Below are 20,257 nucleotides of genomic sequence, written 5' to 3' on the forward strand. Positions count from 1 at the left end.
CTAGGGAGCATGCCCAAGAAGGACAGATTTGGAAGGGGGGTGCCTTCCCAAACTGGGGTTCAGACCTCATTGGAGAAGGTGCGGTTGAAGCCTACCAGTTGGCAGAGAACTGAGCTGGGTTGGCTAGGCCCCAGCTGGGCCATGGTCACTGGGCAAGGACAGTTAGAAGTCCTCAGAGGCCCAAGGGCGCTGAGGCTGGTGGGTGGGGGAATTTGGGCACCTTTGTAGATGTGAGGCCAAGAGTGTGTGATGTCTACCTGCGTTAGGAGGGCGGCAAGAAGATGGTCCCCGGGCGTGGGGGCTGCAAGGTGGCTGATAGTCTGGGCCCATGGCGGCGGCAGATCACCACCAGATGTCCTCACACACTGCTGACCAACCACACAGCAGGAGCAAGAGCACACACACACCCCAGAACCAGAAAGCCAAGCCCAGCCGTTCCTCCAGACATGTCCCCTCCAGCACCCTCTGCTGGCAGAGGTTAGCATCTCCCTGTAAAGGAGGCAATGCTCAGAGTTTGTTATCCTAAAGGGTGAATTTGGAGTTGAGAGGCAATAAATTGACAACTAGAGCCGCAAATCTGAAAAAGTCCTGGCCAATGGGGAGACCCAGAGGGACAAAAGGCCCATTAGAGGAGCCCACTGTGCTCGGTCCTTGGCTGGGAGCAGCCCAGGGGACCGTGGCCTCAGTGAAAAGGCTGCAGCAGAACCTCACAGGTTCTCTCGGAGAGAGATCTGAGCAGCACACCTCCACGGACACCCTAGATGCCAATGGAGGGATCTAGAAGAGCAGTTGTGACAACAATACACAGTGGGGCAAAAGTAGGCTTACAGTTGTTCATATGGAAAATAATACAAGAATAAATAATATTACAAGAATAAACTCTGTTTCACGTACTCATAACTGTAAACCTACTTTTGCCCACCCTGTATTCATTCAGCCAACGAATATTTATGGTGCCTCTACTATGTACCAGGCTCTGGGGACAGAGTGAATGAGACTTTATTCCAGTGCTCATGAATCTGAAAGTCTGCAATGGGGACTTAGCATTGATCAGACAGTCACCCTAACAAAGTATAGCACAAATAAGTGTTAAAAAAGGGGAGGCACATGGTGCTTGGACTTACCAACAGGGGCTGGGGGAACTTGATTCAATCCAGAGCAGTAAGGGAGGGCTTCCCTGAGGAAGTGTCCTCAGACCTGAGAGATGAAAAATGACTGGGTGTAAGCTAGATAAAATAGGTGGTGGAACAGCATTTGAGTCAGGAAAAAAGCATGTGCAAAAGCCCTGTGGTAGTGAGGACCATGCTTGATGGAGGAAATACAGGGAGCCACAGGGCTGCCAGAGGGGAAGGTAGAGGTGGACCAGGGGCGATAGGAAAGTAGGAGACTCATACAGGGCTTTGGGGTCTCTGCTGCCTCTACTGAAGGGACAAGTCAGGAGAAAGCAGGGAAGAGTGGAGCTAGGGGAGTCTGTTGAGGCCAGAATTTGGGGAGCCTTGGACATCCATTTAATTTTTATCTGAGAGAGGCAGCTGCCTTGGTCCTAGGCTCTCGCTGGCACGAGGGATTCATTAATTAGTCACTATCTTAGCACAAGAGATGCCGGGGACCCAAATGGGAAGCACACAGGAGCCTTGACCTCCAGGTTTCCTAGCCTGTTGGGTGGGACAGCCAGTCGGAAGCTAATGAGGTAAGAACTATGGAAATGCCCGGTAGTATATTTTGACCCAGACCCTGATGCTTTGCTAGCAGCAGGAGCAGTTTTGACATAACTTAAAATGTTGAAATATGCAGGCAGTAAAATTTGTTGAGATTCATAAATTGCCAAGGAGTCATGTTGTGAGCAACAAAGAAAATTGTCAAAATTGGCCCAGGGTAAAATTAGATGTTGTACTAAGTCAATCCCCTCCCCTCTCCCCCTACTACCCCCCCCCACCCCCCACCCCGCAGCCAACAATGTTGTGTAACAAACAACCTAAAGCTTGGTGGTTTACAACTCTGAGCATTTCTGTTTATCTTTCCTGGGCCTGTGGTGTGGGTTGGCTGAGGCTCTGCTGGGATCTGCAGGTTTAGTTCCAGTCTGTGGGTTGGTATTTCTGTGTGCTCCGGTTGCCATAACCAATACCACAGATTCGGTGGCTTAAACAACAGAAGTACATTTTCTCACAATTCTGGAGGTTAGAAGTCTAAGATCAAGTGTTGGCAAGGTTGGTTCCTTCTGATACTTCTCTCCCTGGCTTGATCCTCACATGGTTCCTCTGTGTGTGCATATCCCTGGTGTCTTGCTGCATCCAGATTTCCTCTTCTTACAAGAACACCTGTCAGAGTGGGCTAGGACCTTCCCAAATGACCTCATTTTAACTTCATCACCGCTTTAACGGTCCTCTCTTCAAACAGGGTCACATTCTGAAGGATGAGGGATTAGGACTTCAACACATGAATTTGTAGGGGCCACATTTCAGCCCATAACAATTGGGTTGAGGATTATTCCATTCGTTTCCTTGTTCTGGGACCGGCAGGCATCTATGGCATGTTCTCCTCATGGTAGGAGTCAGAGACTCCTGAGGGGGCAGAGAGACAGTGGGGACACATGATGCTCTTTTTAAAAATATTTTTAATGATTTCAGAAAAGAAGGGAGAGGAAGAGAGAGATAGAAACATCAATGATGAGAGAGAATCAGTGATTGGCTGCCTCCTGCATGCCCCCTACTGGGGATTGACTCCACAGCCCAGGCATGTGCCCTTGACCGGAATCGAACCCAGGACCTTTCAGTCCACAGGCCGACGCTCTACCAGTGAGCCAAACCGGCTAGGGCGACATGATGCTTTTTTTTTTTTTTTTTTAAATATAGTTTATTGATTTTTTACAGAGAGGAAGGGAGAGGGATAGAGAGTTAGAAACATCGATGAGAGAGAAGCATTGATCAGCTGCCTCCTGCACATCTCCTACTGGGGATGTGCCTGCAACCAAGGTACAAGCCCTTGACCAGAATCGAACCTGGGACCCCTTAGTCCCCAGGCCGATGCTCTATCCAGTGAGCCAAACCGGCCAGGGCGACATGATGCTCTTAAAGCCCAGCCTCAGAACTAGCACACAGAACCAGCACCACATTCTACTGGCCAAAGCAAGTGTCATGGTGTTCTGTGACTGTTGGTAAAAACCACCCCAAAACTACAGGCATAAAACAACCATTACATTATGCCTACCAATTCTGTAGGTCCGGAATTCAGGCAGAGCATGATGGGAACTGCTTGCCTCTGCTCTAGAATGTCTGGAGCCTCAGCTGGAAACGCTCAAAGGCTGTGGCCACAATCTTCTAGTGGTATTTTAATTCACATCTGGTGGTTGATGCTGGCTGTCAGCTGGGACCTCATTTGGGGCTGTCAACCAGAACACCTCTTTGTAGCATCCTCAGGTGGTCTTTCTGTGCGGACTAGTTGGGCTCCCTCAAAGCGTGGTGGGTTGGTTCCAAGAGAGCAAGAGGGAAGTGTATTGCATTTTTTATGACCTAGCCTTAGAAGACACATAGCGTCACTTCTGCTAAACTCTGTTGATCAAGGCACTCACAAAGTTCCACTCAGATGCAAGAGGGAGAGCACAGAGACCTCCCCACTTGATGGGAAAACATCAAGGTCACAACATAAGATGTGAGAGGCTATGACATGGAAGCATTGTGGTCATCTTTGGAAAATATAGGCTGCCACCCACAGGCAAGCCCAACATCGATGGGCAAAAAAATGTCCTCCATCCAAGTGCAAATGGAGAGTGTGGGGAGGAAGGCAGAATTATGAGTAAAGAATACACCCTACCACAGAGGTGTAGAAATAACCAACACAAAATCAAGTTGGCAGAAACTAAAACTGACCATGTTAAGTTGGAAATTGACTAAAATTCAAACAGAATGAAAATTTGACATTTAGATAATCAAATGTGACCTGGAAAAAATTGGACCAATTGGAGATAATGAACAGAGTAGATGACGCACAATGGCAGGAAACTGGTGAGATCAGATGTGAACTAACAATTACTGAGAAAAGAATAAAATAGTCCTGGTAGCACTTACTCCATGAAACCATGTGATTGTCATGAAAAAATTACTTTGTAAGACTAAATTTAAAATAGGAAACATTAGAAAGATTTTAACATTGGCATAAAATAACTGATCAAAGAAATTGTCTTCATGCAGCTTGCTCAAGAAAACTCTGTCTTGATGTATTAGAATAATGTAATTCTGATAAAAATTACTGGGTTCAAAACCCACTCAAAATAGTCTTTTGGTAAACACATCTATGAGGTCAAAACATTTGGGTCAAAATATCTTGAATATTAGAATTTTCTGTAAAAACCAGAGGAAGAAATTCCAAAGACAAATAAGAAACTCAAAGGTATTTGTATGTATGAGAGATAAAGGGTTGATTTCTCTAATATGTTTAAAAAAAAACAACAAACCCGATCTGACAAATCAGTAAAATAAACAAAACAAAAAAGGAATGCAGCCCGGCAGGCATGGCTCAATGGTTGAGTGTTGACCTTTGAACCAGGAGGTCATGGTTTGATTCCTGGTCAGGGCTCATGCCCTGGTTGTGGGCTCAATTCCCATTGTGGGGGGTTCAGGAGGTAGCCAATTAATGATTCTCTCTCATCATTGATATTTCTCTCTCTCTCCCCCTCTCCCTTCCTCTCTGAAATAAAAAAATCCTATGTAATAAAAGAGTAATATGCAAATTAACCATCACTTCAAGATAAAGATGGCAGTGCCCACAGCCAATAAGGAAGGAATATGCAAATTGATGTGACAAAGATGGCGGTGCCGGCTGGAGCCACAGAGCCAGCCTGAGAGCGGGCAGGAAGGCTTGGCATCCTGGGTCGCCCCACAGACCCAGGAATGGGACTAGGGGTGATCAGGCCAGAGGGAGGGCAGTTGGGGGCAATCAGGCCAGCAGGGGGCGCATTTGGGGGGGAGCAGGCCAGCAGTGGGGGGCAGTTGGGCATGATCATGCCAGTGGGAGGGGCAGTTTGGGGCAAGCATTCCGGCAGGGGGGGAGGCAGTTGGGGGCGAACAGACTGGCAGGATGGGCAGTAGGCGGCGAGCAGGCTGGCAGGGGGGGCAGTTGAGGGCGATCAGGCCAGCAAGGGGGGGCAGTTGGGGGTGAGAAGGCCAGTGGGGGGGCAGTTGGGAGCAAGCAGGCTGACAGGCAGAGTGGATAGGGGCAATCAGGCAGGCAGGCAGGTGAGCAGTTAGGAACCAGTGGTCCCAGATTTGGAGAGGATATATTCGTCCTAAACCAGCAGTCGGACATCCCCCAAGGGGTCCCAGATTGGAGAGGGTGCAGGCTGGGCTGAGGGACACCCCCCCCCCCACTGCACAAATTTCGTGCACTGGGCCACTAGTCTATAAATATTTCAATATGTGTCTCTAAACAATAAGGACTATTTAAATACATATAAGCAAAATATTATGAATATACATAAAAAGTCTTAATCTTTCCTTAATATCAACTATCCAGTCAGTTTACAAATTTCCCTAATTGCCTCATAAGTTTCGTTTATTTGAATTTGCTTGGAATGAGGATCTAAAGATTGAGTTGGCTCATCTGAATCTTTGTCTAGTTTTGATATTAGGGTAATTCCCTTCCTTCCTCTTCTATTTTCTGGAAGAGATTGGGTAGACATAGTGCTAATTCTTCTTTAACTATTTGGTAGAATTCTCCAGTGAAATAATCTGGGGCTGGAGAGTGTTTTGGGTGAGAGTTTTTAAATTACAAATTCAATTTCTTTGATTGTTATAAGGCTATTTAAATAATCTATTTCACATTGGGTGAATATGGTAGCTTGTGTCTTTCAAGTAATTGATCCATCTACGTTGTATTTACTGCTAAAAATTTCCCTCTGAGCACTGCTTTTACTGAATCCCATAAGTTTTGGTATGCTGTGTTTTCATTTGTCTCTAAGAATTTTCTAATTTCTTTGTGATTTCTTCATTGACTAATTGGTTATTTAACAGCGTGTTGTTCGATTTCCACATATTTGTGAATTTCCCAGTTTTCCTTTTGTCATTGATTTCTAGCTTTATTCCATTGTGATAAAGAAGATACATTACATGATTTCAATCTTTTCAATTTATCGAGACTTGTTTTGTAGTCTACCATACAGTCTATGTTGGAGAAAATTTCATATGCACTAAACAATGTGTATTCTGCTGCTGGTGGTGGACAGCCTATATCTGTCTGTCAGGTCTAATTGGTTTACAGTATTGCTTAAGTCTGCTATTTCTTCTCACTTCTTCTTTTTTTTTTTTTAATATATTTTATTGATTTTTTTTACAGAGAGGAAGGGAGAGGGATAGAGAGTTAGAAACATTGATGAGAGAGAAACATCGATCAGCTGCCTCCTGCACACCCCCCAGTGGGGATGTGCCCGCAACCAAGGTACATGCCCCTGACCGGAACCGAAGCCGGGACCCCTCAGTCCGCAGGCCGACGCTCTATCCACTGAGCCAAACCAGTTAGGGCTCTTCTCACTTCTTTTGTGCATACTTTTTTTTTTAACATATATTTTATTGATTTTTTTTTTACAGAGAGGAAGGGAGAGGGATAGAGAGTTAGAAACATCGATGAGAGAGAAACATCGATCAGCCGCCTCCTGCACACCCCCCACTGGGGATATGCCCGCAACCAAGGTACATGCCCTTGACCAGAATCGAACCTGGGGCTCTTCAGTCCGCAGGCCGACGCTCTATCCACTGAGCCAAACCGGTTAGGGCCTTTTGTGCATACTTTAAAGGTATTTCTTAATAGCCACCATAGGGATTACAATTAACACCTGAAATTTATAACAATCTAGTTTGAATCTATGTCAATTTAGCTTTGGTAATATACAAAAACTGCTATATAGCTTCATAGCTCCTTCTTTGTATTATCTTTGTCACAAATTATATCTTCATACATTGTGTGCCCATTAACATAGATTTAAAATTTTTTAAAAATATCTTTTATTGGTTTTAGAGATGAAGGGAGAGGGACAGAGAGATAAGAAACATAAATGATGAGAGAGAATCATTGATTGGCTGCCTCCTGCACACCCCACACTGGGGATTGAGCCCACAACCTGGTCATATGCCCTGACCGGGAATTGAACTGTGACCTCCTGGTTCATAGGTCAATGCTCAACCATTGAATCATGCCTGCCGGGCAGATTTGTAACATTTTTTATGCATTTGTATTTTAAATCATGTAGGGAATAAAGAGAGTTACAAACTGAAAATACAGTAATACTCCTTTTATAGTTACCTATGCAGTTACCTTAATCAGAGTTCTTTATTATTTCATGTCTCCAAATTTCACTGATTTCTGTTTTTATCTTTACAACCTTCTTCCTTCTGCTTGCTTTGAGCTTACTTTGCTTTGGCCCCCCCCCCCCCCGCCCCCCCGCCCCCCCTACCCCCCGCCCCATCCCATAGGTCTTGAGGTGGAAGCTTATGCTATTGTCTTAAGGCTTTTATTCTTTTGTGATGTACACATTTCTTGCATAAAGTTCCCTCTCAGCACTGCTTTAACCATGTCCCACAATATTTGATATGTTATATGATGTATTTTAATTTTATTCAATTCAATGCATCTTTTAAATTTCCCTTGGGACTTCCTTTTTGACCCATGAATTGTTTAGAAATGTGTTGTTTAGTTTCCTAGTGTTTGGAGATTTCCCGTTATCTTTCTGTTATTAATTTCTAGTTTGATTCCACTGTGGTCAGAGAACATACTTTGTATGATTTAAATCCTTTTAAATTTATTGAGTTTTCTTTTCCAGCCCAGAATATGATCCATCTTGGTATACACTTAGTGGGCATTTGGAAAGAATGTGTTGAGTGTTTGATAAGTGTTAATTGGATCCTGTTTGTTGATGGTGTCTTGAGTTCTATATTGCTGGTGATTTTTCTGTCTAACTGTCCTATTAAGTGTTGAGAGAGGGGTATTACTTGTAGATTTGCCTGTTTTTCTTTTTAGTTTCATCAGTTTTTGCTGCTTTCCTTTGATTGGTGATTGCATGATATATCTTTTCTTATCCTTTTTCTTTCAATCTGTCTATATATTTAAATTAATACTTAATAGATTTATACTTAATATAATTATTGATAGGTTAAGACATACCTCCCAATTAAAAAAAATATTTTTATTGATTTCAGAGAGGAAGGGAGAAGGAGAGAGAGATAGAAACATCAATGATGAGACAGAATCGTTGGTCAGCTGCCTCCTGCATGCCCCACACTGGAGACTGAGCCTGCAACCCGGGCATGTGTCCTGACTGGGAATTGAACCGTGACCTCCTGGTTCAACCACTGAGCCACACTGGCTGGGCTCTCAATTTTTTTGGTTTGTTTTCTGTGTGTTCTCTCTGTTATTCCCTTTCTTTTTTTCTGCCTTCCTGAGGGTTATTTGACATTTATTTTTTAGAATTCAAATTATCTATAGTGTTATATTTTTTAATAAAGATTTTAAAATTGATTTTTAGAGAGAGAAGAAGGGAGAGGGCGAGAGAGAAACATCAATGTGAGAATGAAACATGGATTGGCTGCTTCCTGCACTCACCCCATCAGGGATTGAGCAGGCAACCCAGTCAAATGCCTTGACTAGGAATGGAACCAACAACCCTTTGGTGCATGGGACTATGCCCAACCAACTGAGCCACACTCACCTGGGCAATAGTGTTTTTTTTTAGTGTCTCTGTATAGCTTTTGTAGTGGTTGCTGTAGCTGTTATATTACATATATATAACTTATCAGTCTACTGGTGTCATCAGTTTTCTAATTTGAGTGAAACATAGAAACCTTGTCTTCCTTTATGTTTCTTTACCCACTTTTGTATTGTCAGGTAGGGGTGGAATTCCAGGCTCCCAAAGTGTTTTCTACTAACATTGTGGGGAAGGGTGTGGCAGGGTAGGGCTCATTAATGGCCAGCAGAGATCAAAGCTTTGGCCTTCTCTCTCAATACCCTACATTGGTGGGGTAGTTGAATACTTTGACCCATGAGGCTGGAAATCTAGGCTCCCCACTTGGCCTTTGCTGATGTGGATGGGGCCATAGTAGAGCTGTTATTGTCTAAAAAATTTCTGTCTTGCTAGGTTGTTCCTTTCCTAATCCTTTGCCTAGAGAGAATGGGCTGTTTTTTCTTTTCTGTGACCATTTGCTTTTTGGACAGCCAGCTCCAGCTTCTTCAGCTTCAAGTCTGGGGTCTCTGAGGCAGAAAAAACCCACTGTCCAAGGGCACCCAGCTACCCCGAGGCAGTCTAGTTGCAGAGTCGTGTTCCTAATCACTACACGTGCCTGTTGCTCCTCTGTCCCCAGCTGCTCTACCAGGAGGAGCTGAGCACCACCAAGGTTGGGCTCTTCCCTCCTGGACAACTACTGCAGTGGTTGGCCCAGAGCACATGGCCACTCCCCTGGGAAGGCCACACACCCTCCACAAAGTCCATGGAGCCACTGGAGTTTGTTTTCCAGGGGCCCAGGGGGCTTAGCACAAAGCCTAGGTGAGATTGATGTGCCTAAAAGCGTGGGCCAAGCAGCTGCAGTGGGGTGTTCCACCACATTCATGGTTTGCCAATAAGGCCTTGACATTATTTTTATTTATTGTTATTATTTTTACAATGTAATAGGACAGGGCATAGTTTTTTTTCTAGGCCACTACATTATGTTTATAGTCTTTATTTTCAGACGACTTTTTTCTTACTTTATGTCCATTTTCTCAATACCTTAGTGTTTTGTTTTTTTGTTGTTTTTTAATTAAATCTTTATTGTTGAAAGTATTACATATGTCCCTTTTCCCCCCATTGACCCCTTCCAGCCCGACCCTGTACCCGCCCCAGGTCTTCACTACCCTATTGTCTGTGTCCATGGGTTATGCCTATATGCATACAAGCCCTTTGGTTGATTTCTTCCCTCCCACCCCTTCCTTCAGTACTTTAGTGTTTTAATAATGGCTTCTCAAAAATTTAAGATTGACTTTATAGTAAAACCATTTAAATTTCATAAGAATTCATAAGGCTCTTTCTCATGGAATTATTCAAGCTACTTATTCATGTGTGAACCTACTGAAATGGAATGGTTTAAATAATTAAGGAGGGAATTGATACTCCATATGCCCAAAATTCTAACATTAGTGCATGGATAGTTATTAAAAATCAAAGAAGACAAATTTATAGAGATCATATGAGTTAATTTCTATCTTCTTTGTATTAAGAAAAAGTTCTTGTTATTTTTGCCTCATGACAAAGGCTGTGGTGGTAGAGAGAGAAAAATGCAGAGCAGGACATTATGTAATGAATTTGATGATGATATAAGACCTGATTTTTCTGCATGACTTGTTAATTTTTAAAAATTGCACAGAAATGCATACAATCATTATTTTAAACTTTTATAGAATTCAGAAGCATGCAAAAAAGTCAAAGTTAACTTTCAATCCTTGCCTTGCTAAAAGATATATTAAAAAAAAACATTTATAGCCCTAGCTGGTTTGGCTCAGTGGATAGAGCATTGGCTAGTGGACTGAAGGGTTCGATTCCGGTCAAGGGCATGGTCAGGATTCGCCTAAGAGGCGGCCAATTGATTTGTTTCTCTCACATCAATATTTCTCTGTCTTTCCCTCTCTCTTCCAGTCTCTCTAAAAATCAATGGGAAAATACCCTCGGGTGATGATTTTTAAAAAAGCAAGGCACAGTCTGTTACCTTTTGTGTTAAAAAAAAAATCAAACTGTATTGATATCTATATATTTGCCTGTGTGTGAAATGAGTTTCTGGAAGGATATCAAGAATCTGGGGAGGGGACTTGAATGGCTAGGTTAAGGGCGGGGGACACTTCGTAGACGTAGAGGTGGGTGGGAAGCTGGAGGCTTTGGTCTTGAACTAAGAATGGTGATCCTGAGCCCCGGGAGAACCTCTGAATTCGGAACCCAAGGGTTGGAAGTGCAGACGTCCTTCAGGTGAGCAGGAAGGACTGACAGCAGAGAACGCTGGCCAGGCAGGAGACAGGCCTGCAGGGAGGCGTCTTGGGGTGGGAGTGGCTTTTTCAGGTCGCATTCCCCGGCCACCAGGGGGCAATCAAGCCCGCTCCTGTGAGCGGGTGGGTCAGAGCGCCGGAGGCAGGTCCCGCCTCCTGGCCCGCCCGGCAGCTGGAGCACCCGCCCGCTTTCCCAGACCTTTCCCCGACCGATCTCAGGTCTCAGCCACGTGGAACTTCATGAGGTGCACCTCCTCCCTCCTCCTGGGGAGTCCGCCTATTAGCGGTTCTCTCGCATCAATTGTGAAACAAATTGGCCGCCTCCTGTGCGAGTCCTGACCATGCCCTTGACCGGAATGGAACCAGGGACCCTTCAGTCCACATTAGTGATGACCTGGAGCCCCCTTCAACATCCAGTCCTCTGTTGGGGTTACCTCATTCAATCTTGACCACCACCACCTAAGAGGAGTGCTGCCATCATACCCATTTCATAGAGGGGAAAGTTGAGGTACAGCGGTTGGTAATTTGCCCAAAGACCAGGAATGGTGACCCAAGATACACACCTGGCCTATCCTTGGAACTGGAACGTTAACAAAACCACGTCTTCTTTTTGACTCTGTTCCTCCTCCGGAACTTTCTTCACACAGCAGCCAGAGCGTGCTTTGGGGGCCCTAAGGGGCATGTCATTCCCTAACAGCCTCTCTGGCTGCACTCAGGATCAAGTTCAGTCCCCTCTCCCCATTTCTCAACTCCAGACACACCAACTTTCCTTCAGCTCGAAGAAAACTGTTCAATCTGGGCATTTGCTGCTCCATCAGGCCCACTCGCCCCTGCTCCCCCTTAGTTAGCCTGTATAGTCTTCAGGCCTCTAGGTCACCCCGAGGGAGGCTGACTCCCTGACTCCCAGATATGCTCAGGCCCCGAATGAAATGCTGTTTAACCAGTCTGAGCCTCTTGGGTAGTACTGGCCTCACACGTGTGCTTCGTTTTGTAACTGTCATGGCATCATTATTTCAAAAACTCCAATCACCCTCGACTCCTTACGCTCTAGAACTCTCTCTAAAACAGCTGATCTTGTGATATCTACCTTTAATATGTTATCTCAAGTCTGACCCCTTCTTATCTCTTTCCCCACTAGGTCCGTCTGGCCATGCTTCCTCATGGTCGTTTCCACCTCTGCAACAGCTGTCTTTGTATTTGTCTGTCTGTCTGTCTGTCTCCCTGACTAGAATGAAAGCTCCGAAAAGGCCAGGACTTTGTTCCCTACAGAATCCCCAGTGCCTATGGCTATCCGACTGTTTCTCCCACCAGAATGTCAGCTCCTGGGCCAGGAACGGCCTGTCCTGTTCACATACAGCCCCAGTGCCCAGCACACAGCAAGTGCTCTATAAAAAGCCCATCGATATGCAGGTGGAGAAACTCAGGCCCAGAGGGAGAAAGCAGCTTGTCCAAGGGCCTCCCCGGAGGGCAGCACAGCCAGCACCAGTACCCAGCTCTCCTCCGGCCTCTGTGTCAGGCAAGCAGTCCCTTCTTTCCCGTCCCAGAACACACAAGAGCCCAGGCCCTTTGCTCAATGATCAACACAGTTTATTACTCCACTTTCACCTTCACACAAACTATTTCAAAGAGCTGGGACAAGTGTGGGGTGGGGGTTGGGGGAGGGATAGGTGCCCCTCAGGAGCCAGGACCCCCGGTTGGCTTCCTCGGACCAGGGCAGGGAGGGAGCGTCAGGCTGTTCAATCTCTGGGCACCAGCTCTCCATGTGCACACGCACAGCAAGCCAGCAGCTCCTCACACATAAATACAGACACGCTTAACAAAAATAGTATATCTTCACAAGGAATAAAAACTAGTTTTGAATATGTACAGCAGAGAGCCCAGGGGGTGGGGGTGGGGGGGCAGGGCTGCTAGGCCGGGACCCCCAGGGATGAGACAGGCTGTGGGTAGAGCAGAGGAGGGAGGGAGGCCTGAAGGGCTCCTGGCCAGGCCATTCTGACCTGGCAGCCCAGCTGCCTAGGCTGAATGGGGGTGGGGCACAAATCTGTTTGGCCAGGCAGGACTGGCCCCTCCAGGCAGCCCTACTTCCACCCTGCACACCAGGCTCTCCTTCCTGCCTTCCTGCCTGAGGTAGGGAAGACCCTAGGGCTCCCATAGCTACTGCCTGTAGCTCCCCTTCCCCTCTGGGCCGAGGCCTCTGAACCCCATGGGCAGCAATCCAAAGCAAAGATGCCACAAGGCTGATCTCCTTGGAGGAAGTGAGGCAGCTGAGGCCATAAACAGCTCTGGGGCACCTGTCTTGGGCCCAGTTGGTCCCTCAGTCACGGTCATGGGAGCCAGGGAAGGGGAAGGGGAGGGAAGCTGGGGTAGTGCTAAACTGCAAGGGACACCCAAGCTTTGGTATGGGGTGCTTCCTGCAGTACAGCCCCCTCCTCCTGGGTTAGAATGGCCTCTAGCCAGACACCTCTAGAGGACATGGGGGCTGGGGTGGAAGGGGAGACTTTGGTCAGGCCAGAGTTGGGGAGGGGGTCCTGGTCCTTGTTTCTTTATCCCAAGCAGCCTGAATCCCTAATTAGTCAGAATTGGCCCCTAAGTGGCCACTGGAGGGGGGGAATGAAAGAAAGGGGAGCCCAGGTCCTAGAGGGTGGGGTGGGGAGGGGATAAGAAATGATCAATTCTGAGGCCACAAACATGAAAACGAAGGCAATCTAGTCTTTCTAGGAAAAAGGGTCAGAAAACTTTCTAGCTCCCTGGCAGGAAAGCATTCTAGGGGAGGCTAAGGGATAAGGAGGTCCCACCAATCGGGTAGGGCCCTTCCAGCCATCAGCCATGAACTCCCACATGCCTGCCAGCTCCATGGGGCAGATTTTGGGGAAACTTTGTGGGTTTTGAGGCCAGGAGAACTGAGGTGTGGGGGAAGGCAGCTCTCACAGAAGCATAGTAAATTCTAGAAAACTAATTGTGGGGGACCAGGTCTAGGCCCAACCCTGTGATGTGTAGGGTGGCCATGGGCTGTATGTAGTGGTTCTCCTGGTGGCAATGGTGGCTGAAAGGAGGGATGTGATGGGGGAAGGACGGGCGTGGGAGGGTGAGTGGATGGTCAGTGTCTGGTCATTTCCGACTGAAGAGTGAGCCCAGCAGAACCACGCCAGCCACAGTCATGCCCGTCAGGAACCAGCGATTGAAGCGTTCCTGGCCCTTCCGGCTCTCAGCTGCTGCGTTGTTCCCGTAGAGTTCCACAAAAGTGTCCTGCAGGGAGAGAGAGAGAAGGAAAGGTGCTATTGGAATCCTCAAACAGTAATGTGGGTGGGCAGGAGAAGGGGGCCATCTTCATGCGATGGCCTTAATTTGAAAAATTGCTGTCATCCTTGCCCACTCTGGGCCTGATAAAGGGTTAAGAACTGCCCTCCTTCTTGACCTCCAGTTGGAAATGACCAACCCATTTTATTGCGGAGAAAGCGAGTGTGAAGTAGGAAAGAGCTTTGTTCCAGGTCAGACAGCTAGGAAATGGTACTCTAGAACAGGGGTCCTCAAACTACGGCCCACAGGCCACATGCAAATACAAATATTGTATTTGTTCCCATTTTGTTTTTTTTACTTATTTTACAAATAAGATATGTGCAGTGTGCATAGGAATTTGTTCATAGTTTTTTTTTAAACTATAGTCCGGCCCTCCAACGGTCTGAGGGACAGTGAACTGGCCCCCTGTTTAAAAAGTTTGAGGACCCCTGCTCTTGAACCTGAGGTGGGAAAGAGATGGGCAGGCAATGACTGGAGGCCAATTGCTGGAGCAGAGTGCAGAAGGAAGGGATAGGAGAGATGAGGGTGCAGGGGTGAGCGAGAGCTGACCACGTGTGATCTAAGCCCCAGAGAAGCCTGGAGTAGAGTCCCAGTGAGGGCAGGGTGGAGCCATAAGCTTTCCACTGCTGTGATGGAGAGAGGGAGGGAGAGAAAAGGGAAAGTGAATTCCCAGAATGATTCCTGGCAGAGGATGGCTCCCTCTTCCTCTGCCCAGGAAGGCTGAGCCAGGGCAACGCACAGACCAGAACAAGCACACAGGCCTGGGGTGGGTCTGTGAGCTCCAGCCCTGTTCCCCACCCCAGGGGGGACATGACTCTGTGTCCAGGAGGAGGTGAGCAACAACTCTGGGCCCTGAAGCTAGTCAGGAGGGAAGCACATGATATGGGAGGGAGGGGCTTCGGGTTAAATTACCCAGCCCAGGGTGGAGCCGGCCTGTGGGGCAGGGAAAGGGGAGCTTAGAGTACCCTTTAATGAGAAGCTTCCCACCCCATTTGTCCCTTAATCCTCCCAACAATGCTGCAAGGCAGGCTGTCTCTCCCCATTTACAGACCAGGAAATTGGCCTCTGAGCGGGGAGGGACTTGATCAGGTCACCCAGCTTTGTCAGTGGTGGAACCAAAACCCAAGCCTAGCATCTGGCACCTAGAAATCAATGCACTGTGTGGGTCCAGGGAGGGAATGAAATGAATTCCTGGCTGGTTCCAGAGCCAGTGTTCTTGCCTCCACCAAGAGCTCACCCCTTGGGTCACATTTCCACCTGGTCCCAACTAACTGAGTGGTGCCTGCTCCTCAGACAGGGCCTGCCATCTCCAACTGGCCCCAGGTCCCACCCAGCCAGTTTGTTCTCTGATACTGACTGGACCCCACCTCTGGTCTTGATAACCCCCCTCAGTCCATGCTCCACACAAAGAAGATTTTTAAAAACATAGATCATAGTACGCCTGTGCTTCAAGTCCTCTAACAGCTTCTCCCCGCACTCAGAAAGCCACTGTCATGTCTGTTCATATCCCTGGTATCCTAGCAAGTGCCACGTGCACTGAGCTGCCAACTTGGCTCAGAGAATCCTCAACATTTATTCAGTCATTAGGAAGGTAGCAGTGACACATAAGCCACAGCCCTTACCAGAAAGCTTACCCTTCTGCTGGGAAAAGTCCCATTCAGACCACATCACTCCAAGCTCTTAACCGTCCCGAGGTTTCCCAATCGTACCTGGAATCAAGTCCTTATCACAACCAGCAGGCTTAGCAGGGCCCCTCCCCACTGCACACTCCACAGGGAGCAGGGCCTCCTCGCTGTTCCGGAGTATCTGCTGAGCTCAGGAGCTTGTTGCTCTTGCTGCCTGGAGCACTGGACCCGAGATCATCACCTGCCTCCCTCCCTCACTGCACTCCTGACTCTGCTCAAACGTCACCTCCTCAGAGGCCTTCCCCGGCCCCCATGTCTGACATGGTATCCACCCCCATCTCTCCTATCTCCTTACCTTCCTTTATTTTTCTTCTCAGCACTTTTCATAACCAGATTCTGCACTTTGTTTTTCTTTGATTTATCTCCTGCACTCGATGTGGCTTGATGAGGCAGAGATTTTGTTTTATTTCTATACACCCAGAACACGATCTAGCACACAGTTGGTAGTCGATAAATACATGAGTAGAACGAAAGTACTGCATGTCTACTAAGTGCCAGGCACTATTATCTCATTGCACCTTCATCATAATTCCCAGACTAGCGATCTGAAACTTACTTCACAGATGAGACAACTGAGGTTTACAATAGGAAGGCCTTGCTAAAAGGTGGCAAAGCCAAGATCAGAACTCAGGACTGCCCAGCTCCAAAGGGAGTGCTGCTACATTCCCTGTGCGGGGCACTGGGGAGGACCTGTCCTGTCACTAGTGCTGAACGGATTCCCGTTTAAAAGGATGTGGGGTGGGGTGGGGTGGAGGTGCGTCTTGGGCCTGGAGAGAAGGTAGCAGCGGCAGCAGTCAGCCCCTCTTGAACTCTTGGCCTTGTTGCTGCCAGGCATGGCTGGGGTGGATATGCGTCCCTGTCTCTCCATCTTTATCCTGGCTAGCCTCCATTTTTGTTGGCAAAAAAAATTCTTACAGGAGTTTTAATTTTTCTGATCCGAAGCAAAGTAGGCCCAGGTGAATTCACAAAAAAGACAGACCTGTGATGGGGGGAGTCCTGGGCTGTGGGGAGGCCTGGCCAGAAGGCCATGGTTATCCCGAGGGGCCAAACGTCCCATAAGAAGCCCGGGACACTGGGGCTGTAGCCAAAGTGGGAGCGGCCTGGCTCCCTCAGTGGGAACTTTCCTGAAGTAGAGGGCTGGCAGCCACAGGACATTTTCGGCTCTGGGGCTGGGCTGGAGTAAACAGGCTCTGTCCCTGCAAAGGCACAAAGCACTCACTGTCCAGGAACAGTCATTCCAGGGTGGAGGGAACATTCTCATTTCGGTGCCATCAAGAACAAGGCTCTGACCTGCCCAGCCCCCACGAGTGCATTCCTGGCCAGAACAACACTTCATCTCCACTTCAAGGAGCGCCTTCTCTTAGGAGGGTGGAGGGGGCCAGGATTTCCAAGGCTGTGGATTCTGCGAATTGCTTTTGTAGACAGAGCACCAGCAGAATGGGGCGTGCTGTTCCAGGGCGGGTGCCGGGAGGCAGTGGTGTGGGTATATTTAGCCCACGGTTCACACGACACACTTGGAAACAAACACAGCCATTTTCTCAGCGGGCGGCTGCTCTGGATAAATAAACAGGATTGAAAGCAGCCCAGTCTGGAAAAGCAGAGATAAGCCCTCACTGCTCCTCAATGGCTCCCACTGGTTTTAGCCAGAGCTGGCATGGTGGGCAGAGAGGTGAGAGGTAAGGGTGAGTTGCAGGGAGGTCTCTGATGTCACAGAGGCTTTAGGAGACCCAGGCCTGGGAGACTGTCTGCATCCTCAGCGTGGGTTACAGCAAATGGAGGAAGTTCTCTTTGCAGCTGTGACTGCTGCCACAGGAATCCACGTGGGAGTTTTCAGGGCCACTGGCGAGAGGCAGTGGCTAATGACCCCCATGGGAGAATCATGGGCTACTAGCCAGGCAGACCCCACAAGTCAATAAGGCGAGCACACCTGCCCATTCTAGTGTCACACAGCCAGTTTGTGGTAGAACTTGGATAGAAACTGGCGTCTCCCAACCTGGCACTGGGGCCCTTCAGAATGGTGAGACAAGAACCAGGGTCCACAGAAGTCAAGGCTGGGCCCACTTTCAAGCCCCCGCCTCCCACAGTCCTGGCCACACACGAGGCCTGGGCCCACCCCACATGCTCCAGAGTGCTTCCTGCCCCTGTGCCTTTGCCAACACTGTGTCCCCCTAACTGGTCACCCTTCTTGCATCTCTCTTCCTCAGTTAGCCAACCTCACGTTGGAGTCCTGTCTTCCCAGAATCCTTCCCTACTAGTCCCTTCTCCAACTTTGGGACAAAAGTCGTCTTTGTGCTTCCAGGGGTTGTGGACTTTCATTCACACCATAAATATTTACCGAACACCTTCCATGCACCAAGCTCGGCTCTGGAGACACAGCAGTGAGCAATACAAACAAGGTTCCTGCTTTCCTGGACCTTGTGTTGTAGTCTGTGCATGCTCAGCCGGGGTGATATCAACTCCAATGGAGCCAAGTGAAAAATTCCGGGATATTGCAGTGGTTTGTGGCTTTGCAGTACCACAGCACATACATAGTACAGTGGTGGTATTCAAATGTAATGGAAGGGCAATTAGGACAAAAATGTCTAAGAAGACTCCTTGGGGGTAGTAATAAGGAAAAAAAGGCTGAGAAACACTGTCATAGTGGGAAGCAGAGAAGATAAGAAACAAGACAATTTCAGAGGTGATTGGATTTTGAAGACAGTAAGTTATGGGGAGGTGACAATGCCTGGGGGACTGATGTAGGTGGTGGAATGCTCAGAGATCTTTCTGGAGAAGTGAGGTTTGAGCTGAGATCTGAATGAGGAGGTAGAGGTGGCCAAGGATCAATAATCTCAGGTCAGCCCTAACCGGTTTGGCTCAGGGATAGAGCATCGGCCTGCAGACTGAAGGATCCCAGGTTCGATTCCAGTCGGGGGCATGTGCCTTGGCTGCGGGCATATCCCCAGTGCAGGGTGTGCAGGAGGCAGCTAATAGATGTTTTTAACTTTCTATCCCTCTCCCTTCCTCTCTGTAAAAAATCAATAAAATACATTTTTAAAAAAATAATCATCTTAGGTCAAAAGAGCATGTTCCAGCAGAAGCAAGTGCAAAGGCCTGAGGCAGGAAGGGAAGGCAGGGCATCCCTATGTTGAGGTCCTCTATCTGTGTGTCAGTCTCTCCCATCAGTCATGGTGCCTCAGTGCAGCAGGAATCAAGTCTGATCGATGTCTGAAGCCAGGGGCCCATCCAAACCGTGATGACTAATGTCAGCTAGATCTCTGCCCAGAAGCAGCCGACTGAATAATACAATCCACCTGCAACCCTGGAGAAGCCAGGAAAAAGGCTGGCACAAGGATGTACCTACCCTATCAGGGCAACAATACAGTCCCTGCTTGAACCTGATCAGCTCTCCAATTCCCATTCTTCTCCTCTCTCACCTCCCATGTTTCCACGCTTCTTCCTAGGGTTATGACTTTGAGCAGGTTACTTCACCTCTCTGGCTCCTAGTGTCCTCACTTGTCAAATAACAATAATAACTGCTGGTATGGTGGCTACCCTTTACTACACATTTAAATGCTTTACCTATGCCAGTCACTGAGCTAAAGCAATTTACCCTGACTGGGCCATATCCCTGATTACATGTCAATCATGGTCACCTGAGTGATTATTTTTTGTCCTTTTTCTCTCACCAGACAGTGTGTGGTTTTGTCACTAGTATCTCTAGAACCTGGTACTGTGCCTAGAACACAGCAGGTGCCATTCTAAATAAATCTGGTGACCTGGCTGGGTTGCCTACACCAATAGTCTGGCTCCAGTGTCTTTGCTTCTAACCTTGTACATCTCTCTGTCCACTTTCAAAGGGACAACACTTCTTGAGCCCCCACTGTTGGCCAGGTGCATATACTTCTGTGACTGAAGGAGGTCCTCATTCTAAACCCAGGTAAACTGAGGCTCAGAGACACTGAGACCTGCGCAAAGTAAGTGGGGAGCCAGTTTCAAGCCCAGCACGTGCAGCAGCAAACCCCACTTTCTGGGCCAGGGCTATCGTCCTGAGTCCCTCTAGGAAGGGGAAGGTGGCCAGAGGCCACTAGCTGAATGAATGAGCTCTGGCCCCTGCCAGCTGAGGGGGAAGTGGGTAGCACAGGAAAAGGATGTGACGAAGACCAGAAGGGAAAGTGAAACCCTTCCGTCCTGGCTTCAGTGGGGAACAAGTGCCTGTGCCAGACGAGCCCTTCCTTCCTCTAAGGTGACCCAGGCCCCCTGCTTCCTTCCTGTGTGGTTATTTCAGGAAAGAAGTAGGTGGAGAA

At 47.9% G+C, this 20,257-nt stretch overlaps 1 protein-coding gene across 5 annotated transcripts in view; it reads right to left on the reverse strand.

Moving 5' to 3' along the window:
* Positions 1 to 12,554: 12,554 nt before the first annotated feature.
* The window catches only part of BCL2L1 (BCL2 like 1), a 47,179-nt gene continuing 39,476 nt past the window's right edge, over positions 12,555 to 20,257 (reverse strand). For all 5 annotated transcript variants that reach the window (XM_070420101.1, XM_070420100.1, XM_070420103.1 and 2 more), the window contains exon 3: positions 12,555 to 14,235. In XM_070420101.1, coding sequence (XP_070276202.1) covers positions 14,098 to 14,235 — 138 coding nt within the window. In that variant the 3' untranslated portion in view covers positions 12,555 to 14,097. The remainder of the gene's footprint in view (positions 14,236 to 20,257) is intronic.

This window comes from Myotis yumanensis, unplaced genomic scaffold, assembly GCF_028538775.1.
Source record: "Myotis yumanensis isolate MYYU_CA2020_CCGP unplaced genomic scaffold, mMyoYum1.0.hap1 SCAF_7, whole genome shotgun sequence".
In the NCBI taxonomy this organism is placed as follows: Eukaryota; Metazoa; Chordata; class Mammalia; order Chiroptera; family Vespertilionidae; genus Myotis; species Myotis yumanensis.